Here is a 20,540-nt window from a genome sequence, read left to right on the forward strand (position 1 = left end):
TGCTCCTCCACCTATCTTGGTGTCATCCGCAAACTTAGCCACGAAACCATTTAATCCATACTCCAAATCATCGATATACATCGTAAAAAGAAGCGGCCCCCAACACCGACCCCTGCAGAACACCACTAGTAACCGGCAACCAATCAGAATAGGATCCCTTTATTCCCACCCTTTGCTTTCTGCCTATCAGCCAATGCTCCACCCATTTCAATATCTTTCCTATAATTCCATGGGCTCTCATCTTATTAAGCAGCCTCATATGCGGCACCTTATCGAAGGCCTTTTGAAAATCCAAATACACAACATCCACAGCCTCTCCCTTGTCAATCTTATTCGAGATTACCTCAAAAAATTCCAATAGGTTGGTGAAACAGGATCTTCCCTTCATGAAACCATGCTGGCTTCGGCCTATCTTGTCATGCACCTTGAGGTATTTCATAACCTCGTCCTTGAGGACTGACTCCAATATCTTTCCAACTCCCGATGTCAGACTAATAGGTCTGTAATTTTCTTTTTGCTGCCTCCTTCCTTTCTTAAATAACGGAACTACATTTGCGAACTTCCAGTCCTCCGGAACCATGCCAGAGTCTATTGGTTCCTGGAAGATCATTTCCAATGCTTTCACAGTCTCCAAAGCCACCTCCTTCAGAACCCATGGGTGCACCTCATCCGGACCAGGAGAGTTATCTATTCTTAGTCCACTTAGCTTGCCAAGCACTTTCTCTCTAGTAACCTTGACTGTACCTAATTCTATTCCCTGATACCTCTGGCTATCAGGTATATTGCTCATGTCTTCCACTGTGAAGACGGATGCAAAATACTCATTCAGTTCCTCCACCATCTCTTTGTTATCTATTATAATTTCTTCAGCATCATTTTCAATCAGTCCCGTATCTACCCTTGTCACTCTTTTACTCTTCATATATTTAAAAAAAACTCTTAGTATCCTTTTTTATGTTAATCGCCAACTTCCTTACATAATTCATCTTTTCTTTCCTAATGACTTTCTTAGTTTCCTTCTGTAAGTTTTTAAAAGTCTTCCAGTCCTCATTTTTCCCACTAATTTTTGCTTCCTTGTATGCCGTTTCTTTTGCTGTTATTTTTGCCTTAACCTCTCTCATCAGCAACATTTGCGCCATTTTTCCATTCATGATTTTCTTTTTTCTTGGAATATATTTTTCCTGCATTTTCCTTATTTCTTGTAGGAATTTCATCCAATTCTGCTCTGCCGTCCCTCCATTTAGCTTACTTTTCCAATCGACTTGGGCCAGTTCCTCTCTCATACCACTGTAATTTCCCCAGTTCCACTGAAATATCGATACACCAGCTTCTCCTTTTCAAATTTGAAATTGAACTCAATCATATTATGATCACTACTTCCAAGGGGTTCCTTTACCTCCAGCTCCCTAATCGCCTCAGGTTCGTTAGACAGCACCCAATCCAAAACAGCCGGTCCCCTGGTGGGCTTCTGGACAAGCTGCTCCAAAAAACCATCCTGTAGGCATTCTACAAACTCCCTCTCCTGAGATCCAGTACCTTCCTGACTTTTCCAATCCACTTTCATATTAAAATCCCCCATAATTATCTTGACATTTTCCTTTTGACACGCTTTTTCCAGCTGCAACTTGTAGTCCACATCCCGGCTGCTGTTTGGAGGCCTGTATATAGCTGCTATTAGTGTCTTTTTACCCTTGCCATTTCTTAATTCTACCCATAAGGATCCTACCTCTTCCGATCCTATGTCCCTTCTTTCTATTGATTTGATATCGTTACTTACCATTAGGGCCATGCCACCCCCTTTACCTACCTTCCTATGTTTCCTATACACTGTGTATCCTTGGATATTCAGCTCCCAATCACATCCATCATTTAGCCATGACTCGGTGATGGCCACAATGTCATATCTTTTAACCTGCAGCTGTGCAGCAAGGTCATCCACTTTATTTCTAATGCTGTGTGCATTTAAGTACAGTACATTTAGATCAGTATCTGTTGTCGATTTTGCTATATTTCTATTTTGCAGCAAATTATCCCGTATATTCACCGGCCTGTCCTTCTTGCGATCTTTGCTGCACAGTATTTTTGACTTATTTCTATTTTCCTCTTCCTCGACCCTAACACCTTAGTTTCCTCCCCTTGCCAACTTAGTTTGAACCCTCCCTAATAGCTATATTAAACAATCCCGCCAGGATATTAGTACCTTTTGGGTTCAGGTGTAATCTATCTTTTTTGTATAAGTCATACCTTCCCCAAAATAGATCCCAATGATTCAAGAATTTCAAGAATGTTGAAATACATTTCAAAAGAGAATTATTCTCTCTGAAGAGAAGAATAAGTGTATAACCCAAACAAGAAAGGAGATGGCTCCTTTCTACCAACAATATTAGAATATCCATATTTTATACAGATGGACATAGAATATATACATTTCTATACATTTTCCAGTAGCTTCAATCCAGTAGTTTGCTAACTGTGTGTATATAACCCTGCAATGGCAGAATTAGAAGGTATTTCTGGAATTGAGCTGAGAGCAGGGGTGTTCAGGGAGCAGAGACAGTAATACCCCAGTGTGGAAACAATTCCTTCAGCCCAAATTCTTGATGCCAACTACTGCAGCCTCCCTGCTAGGCCATAACCATCCAAGGACCTCCCCTCTACGTACTGTACCTATCCAAATACCTCTTAAATGCTGCAGTTGTACCCACCTCTACCACTTCCTCTGGGAGATCATTCTAGGTAAGTACTAACCTTAGTGTAAAAAAATATTTCAGGTCACTTTTTAAATGTCTCCTCTCTTACCTTGTACCTGTGCCCTCTAGTTATGGACTCTCAACCCTGGGGAAAAGCCTATGACCATCCACCTTCTTTATACCTCTCATGATTTTATAAACTTCTATAAAGTTACCCCTCATTCTCCTACATTTCAGTGAATAAAGATCCAACATGGCCAACCTCTCCCTATCCTCATCTGCACAGTCTCTATCTTGAAAATATCTTTCTTATAAAAGGGTGACCAAAACTGTATACAATATTTCAAAAGCGATCTCACAACTGCAGTATAATGTCCCTGCTCCTAAAATTGATACCCTGACCTGCTAAATGCCTTCTTCACCACCTGTCTACTTATGGAGTTGCCTTCAGCAATTTGTGCACTTGTGGGGGCGCTATGGAGCCACGAACCAAGACGGCAGCTTAACGTGGAGGCTCCGTCAACCTTGCACTAGACAACTTTAAAACCCTAAGTTAACAATACCAACTGAACTCAGACTATGTCAAAAATGACTATAATCAAGGACTGTGATATTTTCACCTGAAGACGCAGCTCCCAAAAACCGAAAATCAACACTCTATCGACAAAGCAAGACAAGGAAGCTACTAGTAACAAGGAGGAGCTAACAGCGGTGCTAGCTGAACTAAAGTTACTTTGCTCTGAGTTTGGCTCCGAAGTGGATAGTATAGATGACCGCCTGGGTAAGATGGCCAGCCCTGTCGCTGCCTTGGAAAACAATATGTTGGAGATGAAGCGAAATGTTGCTCCTAATACCACATGGATGGAAGAGGCTGAAAAACGAATAATGACGACAGAGGAGCACCTGGAAAAGAACAAGACTGAACTAACCAATGCCATGAAACGAATCGCGCACTTGGAATCTAAGACCGGAGACCCGGAGAATTGGAGTGGAAGGAAAAACTTGCGGCTGTTCGGCCTCCAGGAGGGCGCTGAGGGAAACCAACCACCGCTGGAGTTTATACAAAACATGCTGCCGTGCTGGCTGGAGCTGGACGCCGACAGCTCCTTCATTCTAGAAAGAGTTCACCGAACTCTAGCACCACAGAAACCAAACCAGAACAGAGCGGTTCTCATTCGGTTCCTGAGATTTCAGGATCGGGAGTTTCACTTCACTAAACAGTGTGATATCACGTATGAGGGAAACAAGCTTTTCTTCGCTCAGGACCTCTCAGCTGAGACCATGTGACAGCGAAATGAGTTCAACACAGTCAGAAGAGTGTCGAAAAAGGAACATTCCGCGGATTTCAACATAAGCCATGCAAGATGAGGGTCCTTCACAATGGGAAAATACACCTGTTTTCATCACCAAAAGAGGCAGAAGATTTCCATCGAGGACATGCCTGAGGGTCTGATTAAGGTAGTAGTGAGATTTATTTACTTCCATACCCATGAGAATCAGCTGATACTGACTGCTTAACGGGTATAAGCCTGCACTGAGTCCCAGAAGACATCTTTTTTTTTCCTTCCTTTATTTTTCTTTTTCTAGAACTGCCACTTTAGCCTCTTTTATTCTATTCTTGAAAAGATATTGTACTTAAGAGGTTGTTTATGCCATCAGAATAGCTTTATCATTTTGCCTATTTTTATTATTTATAACGTTTTTGTTTGTTGAAACCTTAATTCTGTTGAGATGGAACTCCATGGACCTGAATGAACATTTATAATAGGTAATACTGGCATATAGTTCAGTGGCTACTTTGATTTTATTTTTATGTTAAGTGGGTTGAATATATAATGTTTAAGATATAATAAGGTGCATGGTTGATGGATACCACCAGTGTAAGGGGTTTCTTCTTTTTTGTTTCTGCGAAGGCTAACAAAATGGCTTCTTTGTTATGTTATAAGTAAAATGGCTTTTCTGTAATAATAACTGCGATGTAAGGAGTTCTCTCTCTCTCTGTCTCTCTGCTTGTTTGGGTTATATTATTGATAAGAGAGGGAACGAACCAATTGAGATAGATGGTATTCTTTCTTGTGTGTCTGTAAGCTATTGTTTTTCGTGGGCGTTGAGGCAGAAGGCGCAATGGGGAGAGAGAGAGGAGACACGATGCTGTAAGCTGGGCGGCGGGACGGACCCTGAGCAAGAGTCTGAGGCCCAGGGTGTTCGGCGAGGAGAGGAGATGAAGATAGACTAGTGTGGAGCATCTGGTCGGCCACCGTGGTTGGCCCCAGGCGGTCGGAGGGGATCAAATGGTGGAAAGAAGACTCTGTTAATTGAGCTCCAACTGTTGTGCATGAAGTGGTTGAACTTTGATAAGTTTGGCACCTTTTATTTTCCTTTTATATTTTATCTCTATTAATTACATAGCTCCAGTAAGATCTATAAAGTGTAATCATTTAATCGCATATGGTGTACTGTCTGTTATTTGGCGGGGTGGGGTTCATCACACAGCATCCACACAAACTTGATTACCCAGTCTGGCGGGGCCAAAGGCTGTTCCCCCTAGACAAAAGCGAGCTGAGCGAGCCTGAGGCTTACCAGGGGGCTACATTTGGGGTTAAGTTCTCATAGTTTAGCTGCTCCTCCATGCAGTGGATCAGCACAAGCCCTATAGTTTTTTGTTTTGAGTAAGGGAGGGGGAACTCAAGAGTTCAAATGTCTATATGTGTAAATGTATATGTGTTTTTTGTTTTTTTATACGTATGTCGTGCACCCAACACAGCAGTAATATTTCTTACTCCTTTTCCTGGTATAATTGACATGTACTATATATGGAACAAACGAGCACTCAGAATATCTTTAATATAAAAGTCACAAGCTGGAATGTTATAAGAAGTTAACCAAATTGAAACAGGTTATAAATAGGATCAAACAGCTTAAGTCCAAAATAATTTTTCTTCAAGAAACCCATCTGACAGTCTCAGATATTAAACTGGTATGGAATAGATAGCCAGGCCAAGTAATCTATGCAACATACAACAACTATGCTAGAGGTGTACTTATTCTTATTCATAGAACGATACCATTTCAAACTATAAAAACAATTCAAGACTCAGCTGGAAGGTATGTTATTAAGCAAGGTAATATCCTTTCTTTCACATTAAACCTAGTCAGTATATATGGCCCAAATGAGGATAATCCTAAATTTTTGAAGATTTCTTCCTTACTGTGTCTACTTTACGAGGCTTTTATATGATTGGAGGAGACCTTAATTGTACTTTAAACCCAGCAATGGATTGCTCTACAGGCTGTGATACCTATAAGGCACAAACTAGAAAATTACTAAAACAATACATTGTGGATATAAATTTGGTTGAAGTATGGAGAGAACAAAACCCTGGCAAAATAGAATACTCCTGCCATTCAAGTATATGTAAATCTCATTCTCGTATTGATTATTTTCTTGTCTTAAGAGAGCTCTTATCAAAGATTAAAAGTTGCTGGTATGATGGCATAGTAATAAGTGACCATGCTGCTATTTCATTAAGTATTCATAGAGAGAAATTTATTCACAGTCCCCCTAAATGGCGATTTCAGGTGAGATGGCTACAAAACCCAGACTTTGTTAAGTTTGTGGGAACTAAAATAGACAGTTATTTTGAGTTAAATACAGATCAAACTAGCGCCAGCACGAGATGGGAGGCGTTCAAGGCATATATTAGAGGAGAAATCATTAGTTGTACAAGCTCAAAGGCCAAGCAACAAAAAATAAAGATGGAAACTTCGGAAAAACAAATTAAATCTTTAGAGATAGAACTAAATAAAAGGGATGATCCAACAAAACAAAGAGATTTGCTACTTTTGAGAGCCAAATATAATAAATTATCTGCTGATAAAGCTGCAAATAGTTTAATGTGGCTGAAGCAATCTTATTACGATCAAGGAGAAAAACCTGGGAAACTCTTGGCGTGGAGAATTAAAAAAATACAGTCTGATAGAGCAATTAACAGTAGAATAACCTCTTCAGGAAGCCTAACAGTAGACCCATTGGAAATTAATAGCTGTTTTAGAGAATTTTATGAACATTTATATAGATCAGAATGCCCCCAAATTCTTTTTCTAACAAATTTATCTGTCAGTATCCCAAACTTAATGCAACAGATTGAATTGTTTGCGCAGTTCTCTGATTATAACATTAACAACTAAAAATCATCAATACTATTTTTGAACAAAGAAGAAAGATTGAAACCAGTCATAAAAACCCCACTTAGCAAGGATTTACCTACCTTGGTGTCAAAATTACTCCTGAAATTAAAACGATCGTCCCAACAAACTATGACCCACTAGTGGGTGAAGTGAAGGAGACGTTGGATCGATGGATAACAATGCCCATATCAATGATTGGCCATATAAACATGATCAAAATGAATATATTACCAAAACTTCTATACCTTTTCCAATCACTTCCTCTCCCACCACCAAAATTATTTTTTGATAAGCTTAATAGTATCTTTAGTAAATTCATTTGGAATAATAAAAAATCTAGACTGAGACTTAGGCTGCTATATCTGCCGTATGAAAGGGGAGGGCTACGGCTCCCGAACCTGAAATGGTATTATTGGTTTGCTCAGTTACGTTCTGCAATGTTTTATTTCTCAATGGAGGCCCTTCCAGCCTGGGTGAGTGTGGAACAGGCATCAGTACCAAACCTCCCATTAAAGCTCTGTCTATACTCTGCAGACCTCAGAAATCTGAAAAGAACAACCGAGAACCCTTTCCTCAAAAATACTATTGACATCTGGTATAAAGCACATCAGCATATTAAAGATACTCCTCCCATTTCTCGCTTCTCCCCAATATGGGGCAATACATACTTCAGGGCAGGAAGAGCAGATGGTGGTTTCACAATCTGGGCAGACAAAGGTGTGCAGAAAATAGAGGACCTTTATATGAATAGTAATCTTATGACATTTGATCAACTGTGTCAGACATAACATATTCCTAAAAAACACTTTTTAAATATTTGCAACTGAAACATTTCATATTATCAAAATATAAGCATTTAATATCTGAACCACCACTATCACATCTTGAAAATCTCACACTTCTAAACCTAACGGGGAGGAGTCAGATTTCTTTATTCTATACAGCTTTGATGTCATATGATAAGGAGTCCACCATTGACAAGCTGCAGGCATGGAGATTGAATGCTCAAGAGGACATACAAGAAACTGAGTGGGAATTGGCACATTTAAAAGCCCAAAAACAATCAATTAACATGAGAATGAAGCTATTACAACACAAATGGTTAATGAGAACTTGTATCACCCTGGTCAAACTGAACCGTTGGTCCCCTGACATCCCAGACACTTGTGTTAAGTGTTTAGAAGAAGAAGGTACTCTGTTTCACTGTGTATGGGACTGTCCAAAATTTAATAAATACTGGAAAACAGTTGTTCAGACTATATCTGAGATTGTGGAGTAAAGGTGCCTCACCAAGCAAAAATGTGTGTACTAGGTATATATGCAAAAAACTTTTCTGTTAGTTCAAAACAGTCAACTTTAATTGACTTTGGACTCCTGCAGGCCAGGAGGATAATAAATTTATCTTGAAGAAAAATGGATATACCTTCGATACATGTATGGGTGAAGGAGATGGCATCTTGTATTGTATTGGAGAGACTGACTTACATAACCAGAGGAAGGGCAGGAGAATTTGAAAATGTGTGGAAACCTTTATCGGACTTTCTTGGACGTCAAGGTGCACAGTCATTTTGAAATAGCTACTTGTTGTTGAGTGCTTTTACGGGTTTTTTTCCTGACGTGTTTTTATTTTTTTTCTTTGTTAAATATGTGAAATATGTGTAATGTTGTATTTCTTTTCCTTTGATGATGGTGAAAAACATGAGGACATGTTTCACTATTTAGTTTAATTATTATTATTGTTTATTTGCATATATGAAATATATGTAAAATTTAATAAAATATTATTTTTAAAAAATTGTGCACTTGTACTCCCAGGTCGCTCTGTTCCACAACACTCAGCAGTACCCTGCCATTTACTGTACAAGTCCAAATCCAACTGTGGCTTGACTGTCCAAATTGTATCACTTCAGACTGATCCAAGTTGAAATCTATTTTCTATTCCTCATCCAAACTCCCTAACTAATCAAGATCTCTTTGCAATTCATTGTAACCCGCTTCACTATCAACAAGACCCCTTAAGTTAGCATCATCAGCAAACTTGCTAATCATGCCATGTACTGTATATTCATACCCAAAGTTGGGAAAGGTAACAGGATTCAATCAGGGAAATTGATTATGTGGATGATTTGTTGAGGAGCATTCATGGAACGAAACATAAAAATGTAACCGGATAAAGGCACACAGGAAAGTGGGTGTGAAGTGAAGAAAAGTTTGGGAATCTCAGTTTTAAAGAATAATGCATGGGGGAGAAATTTTAATTAATCTGACTCAAGGTTTCGATTCTTGGTTTACTGAGTCACCTGATCCCCAGTTCTTATCCTACCACTAAATGCGGCCTATTTTTAAACCTAACTGTTTACATCAGCATTGATGGCGAGGTTTCAAATCTACTTTCAGCTAAGTGAACATTGCTCCCTGGGGCATTATTCTGACAATTTTACCTTCAGCTCGCACAACTGCAAAGATAGCTATTTTGTTTTGTTTCAAACAAGAGTCCTGCCACATTTACCTGGGTAAACCACCGAGGTCCCACTCTGAACAGATATAAGCTCCTGGGCGCAATATTACCCATAAATCCAAATCATTGGCTAATTTGAGATATTCCCTGCAAAAGAAAGTATAACACGTTGAACCATTTTTTTAAAAAAGTGGTGCCTTACAAAATGATCTCTACATCATGCACTCACTGGTGGTTTGATAACAACTCCTCGGTTGTTATCAAAGTGTTTAAGTTCTCAAAGCACAGGTAGTGTGGTCCTTGCACATTACCTGTACACATACAGCGAGGAAACAAGCCCTTCTGACCACCTAATCCCATGCCGATTTCAAGCACCCAGTAACAGATAATCCCACTTTATTCTCCCCTATTCCAATCAACTCCCCCTACCATCCCACCCCCAAGATTCAGCAACTCACCTGCACAGTATGTGCAATTTGCAGCAGCAAATTATTTACTGATAAGCATGTCTTTGGGGAGCATGGATTAAATTCTTGTCATAAGAGAGAAGTTCCATGCAACGTCAGGGGTAAACTCAAGATCATCAATGCTATGAGACAGCAGCACCAACCACTGTCTAATCGTAAACAGCCACATGTGATTTTTGTTTTTATTGGAGAATTAGCAAAAACAGTTGAACACAAGTATTTCAAGTTTCAGTTTGAAAACTGTAACTTGCTCGACTTCTACGTCTTTCAGATACTGATCAAAAACAGTACTACCAAAAAGACATATTTTGAGTCATGAACTACTGTAAATCAAACTCAAAGAAGGCTTGTCTTTCAGTTTCTAGTTCACTTAAAAAGCATGACGGAAAATATAAATTGATCTACTGAAATATAATTATATTAGGTATGTTAAATAAATATGACAAGTTGAAAAATACAGTACATAAGTAAATTTATAAATAGTGCAAGAATACATTAAGATTTTACACAATATATCTTCAGCAATGTTAAACCAAACATTATTTCAACACTATAATTGATAAATTAAGAAAAAACTACTAATGCTATTCATTTGAAATAATTACAGAAAGTGCTGGAAATACTCAAGTCAAGCATTGGTGGAGAGAGGAAAAAGGTGCCAGCTTTCTCAGATCAATTCTCCTTCATCAAAGCATTATGTTTCTCTCTCTAGAGATGCTGCTTGGTCTGCTGAGTATTTCCTAGCACGTTTGTTTTTATTTAGATCATCCTTAGCGACAGGTGAGGTACCTGAGGATAGGAGGATAGATAATGTTCCAATGCTTAAGAAACACTCTAGAAATAAACCAAGAAATTACAGGCCAGTGAGCCTGACATCAGCATTGGGAAAGTTTTTGGAAGGAAACGTATTCTAAGGGACCGGACATAGAGTATCTGACTCGACATGGACTGATTAGGGACAGTCAGCATGGCTTTGTATGTAGTAAGTTGTGTCTAACCAAACTTCTAGTGTTTTTCAAGGAAGTTACCAGGAAATTTGATGAAGGCGAGGCAGTGGATGTTGGCTACGTGGACTTTAGCAAGGCAATTGACAAGGTCCCACATGGGAGGTTGATCAAGAAGGTTCAGTTGCTCAGCATTCAAGATGAGGTATTAAATTGGATTTGTGGGACCAGCCAAAAAGTGGTAGCAGATGGTTGCCTCTCTGACTGGAGGCCTGTGACTAGTGGAGTGCTGTAGAGATCGGTGCAGGGTCCGTTGTTGTTCGTCATCTATATTAATGATCTGGATGATAATATGGTTAACTGGATTAGCAATTTGCAGATGACACCAAGGTCCAGTGAACAGCGAGGAAGACTATCAAAGCTTGCAGCTGGATCTGGACCAGCTGGAAAAATGGGCTGAAAAAATAGCAGGTGGAATTTAATTCAGACAAGTTTGAGGTGTTGCACTTCGGTAGGATCAACCAGGGTAGGCACTGAGGAGTGCAGCTGAACAAAGGGATCTGGAAATACAGGTCCATAATTTAATGAAAGTGGCGTCACAGGTAGATAGGGATGTAAAGAAAGCTTTTGGTACATTAGCTAAAGTATTAAATACAGGATATGGCATGTTATGTTGAAGTTGTACAAGACGTTGGTGAGGCCTAATAGTGTGCCGTTTTGGTCGCCGACCTACAGGAAAGATGTAAACAAGGTTGAAAGAGTACAGAGAAAAGTTACAAAGATGTTGCTGGGACTGGAGGACTTGAGTTATAAGGAAAGATTGAATAGGCTAGGACTTTATTCCCTTGGAATGTAGGAAAATGAGGGGAGGTTTGATAGAGGTTTATAAAATTATGAGGGGTACAGATAGGGTAAATACAATCAGGCTTTTTTCACTGAGGTTCAGTGGGGCTACAATTAGAGCCCATGGGTTAAGGGTGAAAGGTGAAAACTATCAGGGGAACACGAGGGGAAACTTCTTCACCCAGAGGGTCCTGAGAGTGTGGAGCGAGCTGCCAGTGCAAGTGGTGGATGCAAGCTCGATTTCAAAGTTTAAGAGAATCTTGGATAGGTGCATGGACGTTTGAGTATGGAAGGCTATGGTCTCCGTGCAGGTCAATGGGAGTAGGCAGTTTAAATGGTTTGGCATGGACTAGATGGACCAAAAGGCCTGTTTCAATGCTGGTTTTTTTTTGCTATAACTCAATTTCATGATTGCAGAACACATCACTAACAACTATTTATGAGTTATAAGAAAAATACACAGCCACATTTATGAATTCCTAGTGGCTGGTTAGTTGTTCTAGGGAAGTAATTATAGAGTCAAATTGACAGGAGGTTTGACTTCCCACCTCTAACAGATTCACACGGCAATGAGCATGGATACAGGCCCTTTGGCCCAACAAGTACAGGTTTCCCCCGCCATCCGAAGGTACAGCGTTCCTCTGAAACGGTTCGCAAGCTGAAATGTCCTAAAGCGAAGAAGCAATTACCATTTATTTATATGGGAAAATTTTGTGAGCGTTCGCAGACCCAAAAATAACCTACCAAATCATGCCAAATAACACATAAAACCTAAAATAACAGTAACATATAGTAAAAGCAGGGATGATATGATAAATACACAGCCTACATAAAGTAGAAATACTTTTCCACAATCATTACTGAACTGTTCTCCATAGTGAAAATCTCATGCAAGCGCTGTTGGCAAGAACACTCTCTCCAGTAACCTTTAAGCTATGAAGCTGCCAAATCATACCAAATAACACGTAAAAATACACAGCCAATATAAAGTAGAAATAATGTATGTACAGTGTAGTATCACTTACGGGAATTGGGAGATAGCTTGCCGAGCACACTGATGATGGTGTGTTAGACTGAGTCGTCGCAGGTTGGGTGGTGCAGTGGCCCCCACCCTCCAGGCCGCCGAGCGATACATTGCCGTGAAGCATGCAGGAATGCAGCGGTAGCCGGGAGGCACACAGCACATCTTTAAGAAAAAAGCCGAAACAAACATGCTAATTAATTAGGTGCCACCCGACACGTAATTGTCGGCCCAGATCAGTGCCGATTTCTGATGCATCGTCTTTGATCTGGGCCGACAATTTCGTGTCGGCGGCACCTAATTAATTAGCATGTATATTTCGGATTTTTTCTTAAAAATGTGCTGTGTGCCTCCCAGCTACCGTTGCATTCTCTGCGAATCGGAATCTGTCCGTGGCCTGGGTGTTGGGGTGGTGGGACACTGGGGTGTCATCTCGTCGTCTGTTTCCATTAGAGCAGGCAGCTCATCTTCTTCTATCTCTGCCCGCCTCAATGTCGAAGGTCGAGGTTTGGTATCTGCTGTGGCTGATGTGGAAGGCTTGCTTGGCTGCTGAGCCTCACACATTTTTCTATCACACAGTTCTTTGTAAGGACTCAAACCATCTTGCAAATATCCCCTAAACCTACGTACCCTTTCAAAATTAAAGTCATACTTTATCATTACTCATTCGGTTTCGATTGTTATCCTTTTTTCTTCCAATTGCATCAGCTCTTCATCTATCAGTTCTTGGTGATGTGATGCCAAAACCTCTTCAACGTCATGTTCATCAGCTTCCACAAGCCAAGCTCCCGTTGTCCTTACTTCGTTCACCATGATCAAAACGCTTAATTATGTCTAGTTTTACGCAAAGTGTAACACCCTTACGAGCTCTTTCAGGCTTTTCCGATACCTTAGAACTCATCTTGCAAACGGCTGCTCACAGGCTCATGTTTAAGCAATGCCGGCGAGAATCCGGGGGAGAGCGGCTGCTCGGGGTGTGCGCTACCTTTTATCGTGCGCTGCTTTTTTTTCGTAACAGTGAAAACACCTTCTGAAAGCGAAAACAGGGTACTAATGTAGGTCTTTCGTAACAGTGAGGTTTCGTAAAGCGAACCTGTACACCTGTACAGGACACCTGTACATACCGATCACGGTGCCCATTCAGCTAGTCCCAATTTCCTGTACTCAGCCCGTAACCTTCCAAGCAGCACTTCTCCACGTGCCGTTTAACTGATATTATTATATCTGCCTCAACCATTTCTTGATAACGTGTTATTTCTTCTGCACTGACCCGCAGTGTTTTATGACCAAGGCTTAAAACAAAAGCAACAGGAACAAAAAAAAAATTCAGAGCCAGCTGTACCTTTATCCTGAAATACAGCTGAAAGTGTGTGTTCAGACTGCACAAGGAAAGATACAGAAGTGACTCTGACATTTCTTGCAACAATGTGGTTTATACAGTAGATTTCCACTGATGGGGCCACCAATGGATTACCGATGTCCAGCAACCCTGTCTGCAAGAAAGTTTTCAGAGGAGTATTTAAATTGGAAAAAAAAATCAAGAAAAATATTTCAGCTACTCACTCAAGATCAAGTTCATTTTTAAAATTAAATGTTCCCCTCTGTGGCTCATGAAGATTCCATGGAACATATCTGTAATAAGAACATGGAGACTAAGAGTATACAAAACAATTAAAGCACACTATAACTGAAGAACAATTTCTTTTCACTCTTAAATCAGACTCGGAAAAATGTAAAAGCAACAGTGGCTATGTTTCCTAATCTACCATCAGCATTAAAACATCTGGAAAATACAGCCATAAAGTTTTGTACATTCTAGAAATTGCAGCACAACCGCTTTAGGAATAAAAAAAATCATAGCAGTTATTAAAAGCCCATTGGACCAAATCTTTGCATACAATATATATCACTTACGTTGTTAAAGTATTCAACCCCATGGCTTTCATCTTCAACATGCGGTCAGTCCAGTAGGCCCGTGGAATGCGAAAATAGTGCATTGAGCCACCCAGAATTAAAAACTTTTTTTCCTCCAACTGAAAGTATTCTTTGTTGGCCTGCAATCCCAAATTTCTGTTCTGCATTTTTCTTGGAGTGAGGTTTATCCAATAGAACCTAAAATCAGATGGGAAACATCTTAGTTTAAAGAATGTACGCAGCCAAGCAAACCAGTGATGGAGACAGCACATGGTGAGCTGGTCCAAATGTGGTGTTGAATGCCAGACAGCACTGACTACAAATGAGTTGAGACTGGCCAAAATGTTTTCAATGTCGACAACTTTGTGTGATTTGTTGGCAGTCCGAGATCATATGACCAAATCATTGAGCTAGAGTTTGGGATGAAGGGAATGTCAACTGCTAACAAAACAAAGAATTTTACTACACACACACACACACACAGTCTTTCTAAAAGGAATTGTTAATAAATACTGTGAATATGTTGCATTTGTGCATAGCTCAGCACTAACTCTTTAAAATAAATTGTACCAAGCTTTCTGTCCTTTCATTACATAACAAACATCACAACATACACACTCAGCAAAAGCGATCACTTGCACATCTGATCATCACAATCGACTTCTAAAAAGATTTTTTACATCATTGAGGTTGATGAAGTTTAAGGGTGTTGGGAAAGTAAGAAATGATTCTCTGATTCTGGTAAATAGCGGGTTAAAATTAGGTGCCAGCTTGTGTATGCTCTGTTCTGTGAAAAGTTAGAGAAATTGTACTTGACTGAAAAAAACTGCCTTAAGTGTTTTATTTAACAACTCACAGCTGTCCCTCTGAGAACGATCTGTGGGTTGTATTCACACATGCTGCATACATCATGTCTTATGAGTTCACATATTGATCTACGTTCCCACCTTTTGTCTATTCAAGTTTTACCAATAAGGTAAGAATTTGTCTGTAATTAAAAGTTAAAGTCTGTCCCGAGTCTTGTGGCCCATCAGGCTGGTGCTTATGCCGGTTTCTGTGGCGTGAAGCAACTAATAGTACGAGACTCTCCCCGCACCCCCCCCCCCAGATAGAACACCAGTCTATCGTGAGATTAACCCCCAGCATTTGCCGGTACCCATTTTCAGCTGGGTGGACTGGAGCAGTGTGTGGTTAAGTGCCTTGCTCAAAGACACAACACGCTGTCCTGGCCGAGACTCAAACCCACGACTTTCAGATCGTGAGCCCAATGCCCTAACCACCTGACCACGTGCCACACTGTCTGTAATTAAAACTCATGATTTAGTGTACTCTCTTATTTAAGTAATTAAGTTTTGCTGTAACTGATTTGGTGGGAATATCCATGAAACTGACTGTTCTTTGCTTCGCCAGTTCTATAAAATGTCATGTTTCTGAGTGTCAGACAGGAAGCTCGTTTCAAGCCGCCAGAGACAGAAATCCTGTCTCTCTGATGTTCAGGCTCCGAGTTTTTCTTCTCCGGCTGAGTTCGAATAAACAGGTGAAAAGTCGAAGTAAAGACTTGTACGTGGTGTGGTTATTTGGTCCAGCAAATTTAAGTTTACATTTGGTGCTGTGACTCATCACGGTGACTAGAATTTCTTGTAATTTTCACAATTTCCACATGAGCGCTATTTATTTGGGAACCTATCTATTCAACTAGGCAAGTAATGGCCCTGCATTTTGGAGAAGACCTTCATTCTTCAGGACCTCCCAAAGTGCATTAAAGTCCAAGTGCCTTTTGAACTGCAGTCATTCTGTGAGGTATCAAACAGTAGGAAATTTCACACAGCACAAAGCAGTAAAAATAGTTAGATAACATTAATGAAAATGATTGTGAAAAATCTATTGACCAGGATTTTGAGATTATCAAGATTCCATACATTCAAGAGTCCCATGGCTTTTGTCATCTTAAAGAGTGGGCAGGATTTTTCTGCTATTATGTGCACCATTTGATATTTTGCACTTATTCCATTTATTGTTGTATTTCACATTACCATGTATATTGTTTGAACCTGACTCTGATTCTGACTACTCAGTGGGCTCCACGTCAGCAAGGGATTTCATTGCATTCTGGTGTATATGACAATAATCTGAAATCAAGCAGATGACCTGGCCATTGTCAGGATGTGGAACCTTGCTGTACTTCTAGCTGCTTGTTTGGTTACACAGCATTTCAAAAGCAATCATTCAAAAATACTTAGTTTGGGAAATTCTGAGCTTTTGGCAAAGGCACTCTATAAATCCAGATCGTTTAATGACGTTGAAGCAGAAAGTAAATTGAACGTGTAGCTGAATGGGATGGACCTTGTAGGGGCTGCGACCCAGGTCCAATTCCAGTTGCTGTCTATAGGGAACTTGTATGTTCTCCATGTGACTGTGTAGATTTCCTCACACATTTCAAAGATGTATGGGTTTCTTGACCCATACATCGATTTCTTGAACCTCCGGTAATTGTCCTCCTCCTCTCCTTCACCATTTCCCATTCCTGTTTTCCTCTCTCACCTCATCTCCTCACCAACCCTTCAACTCCCTCTGGTACACTTCCCTCTCCCTTTCTTCCATGGTCTTCTATCCTCTCCTGTCAGATTCCCCCTTCTCGAGCCCTTCATCTCTTTCACCTATCGACTTCCCAGCTCTTTACTTCACCCCCTCCGCCGGTTTCACCTATCACCTGCCACCTTGCAAATTTTCCTCCCCTCCCCTCCCCCCCACCTTCTTCATCTTGACTCCTTCTCCCTTCCTTTCCAGTCCTGATGAAGGGTCTCGGCCCGAAACATCGACTGGTTATTCTTTTCCATAGATGCTGTCTGGCCTGCTGAGTTCCTCCAGCATTTTGTGCGTGTTGCTCTGGGTTAGTAGGCTAATTGGTCACAAGGGCGTAATTGGGCAGCGCAGGCTTGTTTGGCCAGAAGGGCCTATTACCGAGCTGTATCGCTAAATAAATAGATTTTTCCATGATGAGCTGGATGTGGACTCAGTGAGCTAAATTACCTCTTCCTGTGTTGTAACTAATCCAGAAAATCACTGCCTCTGCCCCAGAAGCAGAAAGGTTCAGATGGACTCCTATATGCAGAGAATCAAGGATGCTCATTGTTATCCAGATGGCTCTCCACAGAATGCAAGAGCCTTGCCACACACCCAGTTCATAACATGGGAGCAAGCTTCCTGTTTTAGATGATATTAGCAAACAGTATAAATGTCATTCTTTATTCTCAGGAATGCTTGTCAGAGTCAGCTACTACACCATTTCATCACATTAGGTATTGAATAGCCATAATTGTGAAAACAATTAAATACATTTGCAGTCACTAGTAGCTGAAGGCACAAATTCACAGACAATATTAGCATATGATGCAACACCACAGATATTATCAGAACTTGGGGCAAATCAGGACTAGACAATAATGTTTAGGTCGGGCCAGAACTCAGGGCAAAGTCTACACTGGGTGATTAAAAACATATTACCAGCAGAGTGTTTGAAACCAGCCTGAGATAATATACCGCAATAGCTCTAGAATCTGCAGTCAGACCATGTAAATGTTTGACTGAAGTTTTTGAGTTCTGAAGTCATTAGAAGAGGGGAGTACAATTTTCCACTCAACCACCATTATGCAGGGTCACAAAAACCCACTTTGAAAAATAGCTCTACACTAACTTGAGAAAGTAAGCATCTCACAGGGAATGGATTTTTTTTTAAGTATTTTAATAAAGATTAACTTCATGCTGCTTTAAAGTCTATACCCTATTTTACTAGTCAGAAAGCTGCATATCAGAGATCCCCACCACCCAGGCCATGCACTCGTCTTGCTGCTGCCATCAGGTAGAAGGTATGAGAGCCTGAGGACTTGCACCACCAGGTTCAAGAACTGTTACTACCCCTCAACCATCAGGCTCTTGAACAAGAGAGGCTAACTACACTCAACTTCACTTGCCCCATCATTGAGATGTTCCTACAACCAATTACTGTATATCACTTTCAAAGACCATCTCATGTTCTCATTATTTATTGCTATAACCATATAACCATAGAACAATCACAGCATGGAAACAGGCCATCTTGGCCCTTCTAGTCCATGCCGAACTCTTACTCTCACCTAGTCCCACGGACCTGCACTCAGCCCATAACCCTACATTCCTTTCCTGTCCATATAGCTATCCAATTTAACTTTAAACGACAACATCAAACCTGCCTCAACCACTTCTGCTGGAAGCTCGTTCCACACAGCTACCACTCTCTGAGTAAAGAAGTTCCCCCTCATGTTACCCCTAAACTTTTGCTCTTTAACTCTCAACTCATGTCCTCTTGTTTGAATCTCCTCCACTCTCAATGGAAAAAGCCTATCCACGTCAACTCTATCTACCCCCCTCATAATTTTAAATACCTCTGTCAAGTTCCCCCTCAACCTTCTACGTTCCAAAGAATAAAGACCCAACTTGTTCAACCTTTCTCTGTAACTTAGGAGATGAAACCCAGGTAACATTCTAGTAAATCTTCTCTGTACTCTCTCAATTTTGTTGACATCATTCCTATAATTCAGAGACCAAAACTGTACACAATCGTCCAAATTTGGCCTCACCAATGTCTTGTACGATTTCATCAGTACATCCCAACTCCTATACTCAATGCTCTGATTTATAAAGGCCAGCATACCAAAAGCTTTCTTCACCACCCTTTCAACATGAGATTCCACCTTCAGGGAACTATGCACCATTATTCCTAGATCCTTCTGTTCTACTACATTCTTCAATGCCCTACCATTTACCATGCATGTCCTATTTTGATTAGTCCTACCAAAATGTAGCACCTCACATTTCTCAGCATTAAACTCCATCTGCCATCTTTCAGCCCACTCTTCTAACTGGCCTAAATCTCTCCGCAAGCTTTGAAAACCTACTTCATTATTCACAACTCCACCTATCTTAGTATTATCTGCATACTTACTCATCCAATTTACCACCCCATCATCCAGATCATTAATGTATATGACAAACAACATTGAACCCAGTACAGATCCCTGAGACACACCACTAGTCACCGTCCTCCAATCTGACGAACAGTTATCCACCACTACTCTCTGGCATCTCCCATCCAGCCACTGCTGAATCCATTTTACAACTTCAATATTAATACCTAACGATTGAACCTTCCTAACTAATCTTCCGTGTGGAACCTTGTCAAGGGCCTTCTGAAGTCCACACAGACAACATTCACCACTTTACCCTCGTCAACTTTCCTTGTAATCTCTTCAAAAAATTCAATAAGATTTGTCAAACACGACCTTCCATGCACAAATCCATGTTGACTGTTCCTAATCAGACAGGGATTGGTTGGAAGTCTGGATAGGCGGGCTGCTGACGTTGTTAGAACTGTCAGGTTCAATGACCTCATAGTGACAGCTTCCAGTTATCAGCAAGCGTGGGAAAAGGCATTTGGTTTGACTAGGGACAAACTGCAGCTCAGGGTGGAGTTTCCAAACAGAATGGGGAAAAGCTTTCAGACTATTTCTTTTGGCGAGAGAAACAGCTAAATTGGTTGAAGTGTTGGGGGGGGGCGGGGCATTCAATTGATCAGAGAGGTGTCAGGAAACTTAGAGGAGATTCAGTGGGGGAACTGCCTGGTGTCTCTTGGGGGAATACGTTCCCAGCAATGTACCAAGGAACTCCTGAGAGGAAAAGACGCTATTCCTGAAAGCTTAGTGGGATCGCGCTCCAGTGGGTCGTTAAGGAGGGATGCCATACTCGACACTGAGTCGCCGGTCAAGTTGCTGTACAGTTTGTTTTACAACTGGTTTCTGAAGCATTTACCCTTGATAACGTTCAGGGCACTGGAGATTTGGGGGTACCAGTGCTGGTAATTATCCAGAGGACGATTATTGGTCAGTGAAACTGGAATTCTCGGAGGCCAAGGTGGGGTGTCTGAGGTTCGTGAATCATTAGTGCTGATGTATCCGAACACCGTTGAGATAGGCAGCGTTT

General features: G+C 40.7%; 1 protein-coding gene across 1 annotated transcript in view; it reads right to left on the reverse strand.

Moving 5' to 3' along the window:
• Nucleotides 1-20,540, reverse strand: part of LOC140185088 (beta-galactosidase-1-like protein 2) — a 71,656-nt gene that overhangs the window by 41,347 nt on the left and 9,769 nt on the right. Inside the window, exons 2-4 of the mRNA XM_072238345.1 lie at nt 14,526-14,723; nt 14,175-14,243; nt 9,388-9,483 (exon numbers count right to left, since the gene is read on the reverse strand). Of these exons, the coding sequence (XP_072094446.1) occupies nt 9,388-9,483; nt 14,175-14,243; nt 14,526-14,723 (363 nt within the window). The remainder of the gene's footprint in view (nt 1-9,387; nt 9,484-14,174; nt 14,244-14,525; nt 14,724-20,540) is intronic.

The sequence above is a fragment of the Mobula birostris genome, chromosome 20 (assembly GCF_030028105.1).
Source record: "Mobula birostris isolate sMobBir1 chromosome 20, sMobBir1.hap1, whole genome shotgun sequence".
NCBI lineage: Eukaryota > Metazoa > Chordata > Chondrichthyes > Myliobatiformes > Myliobatidae > Mobula > Mobula birostris.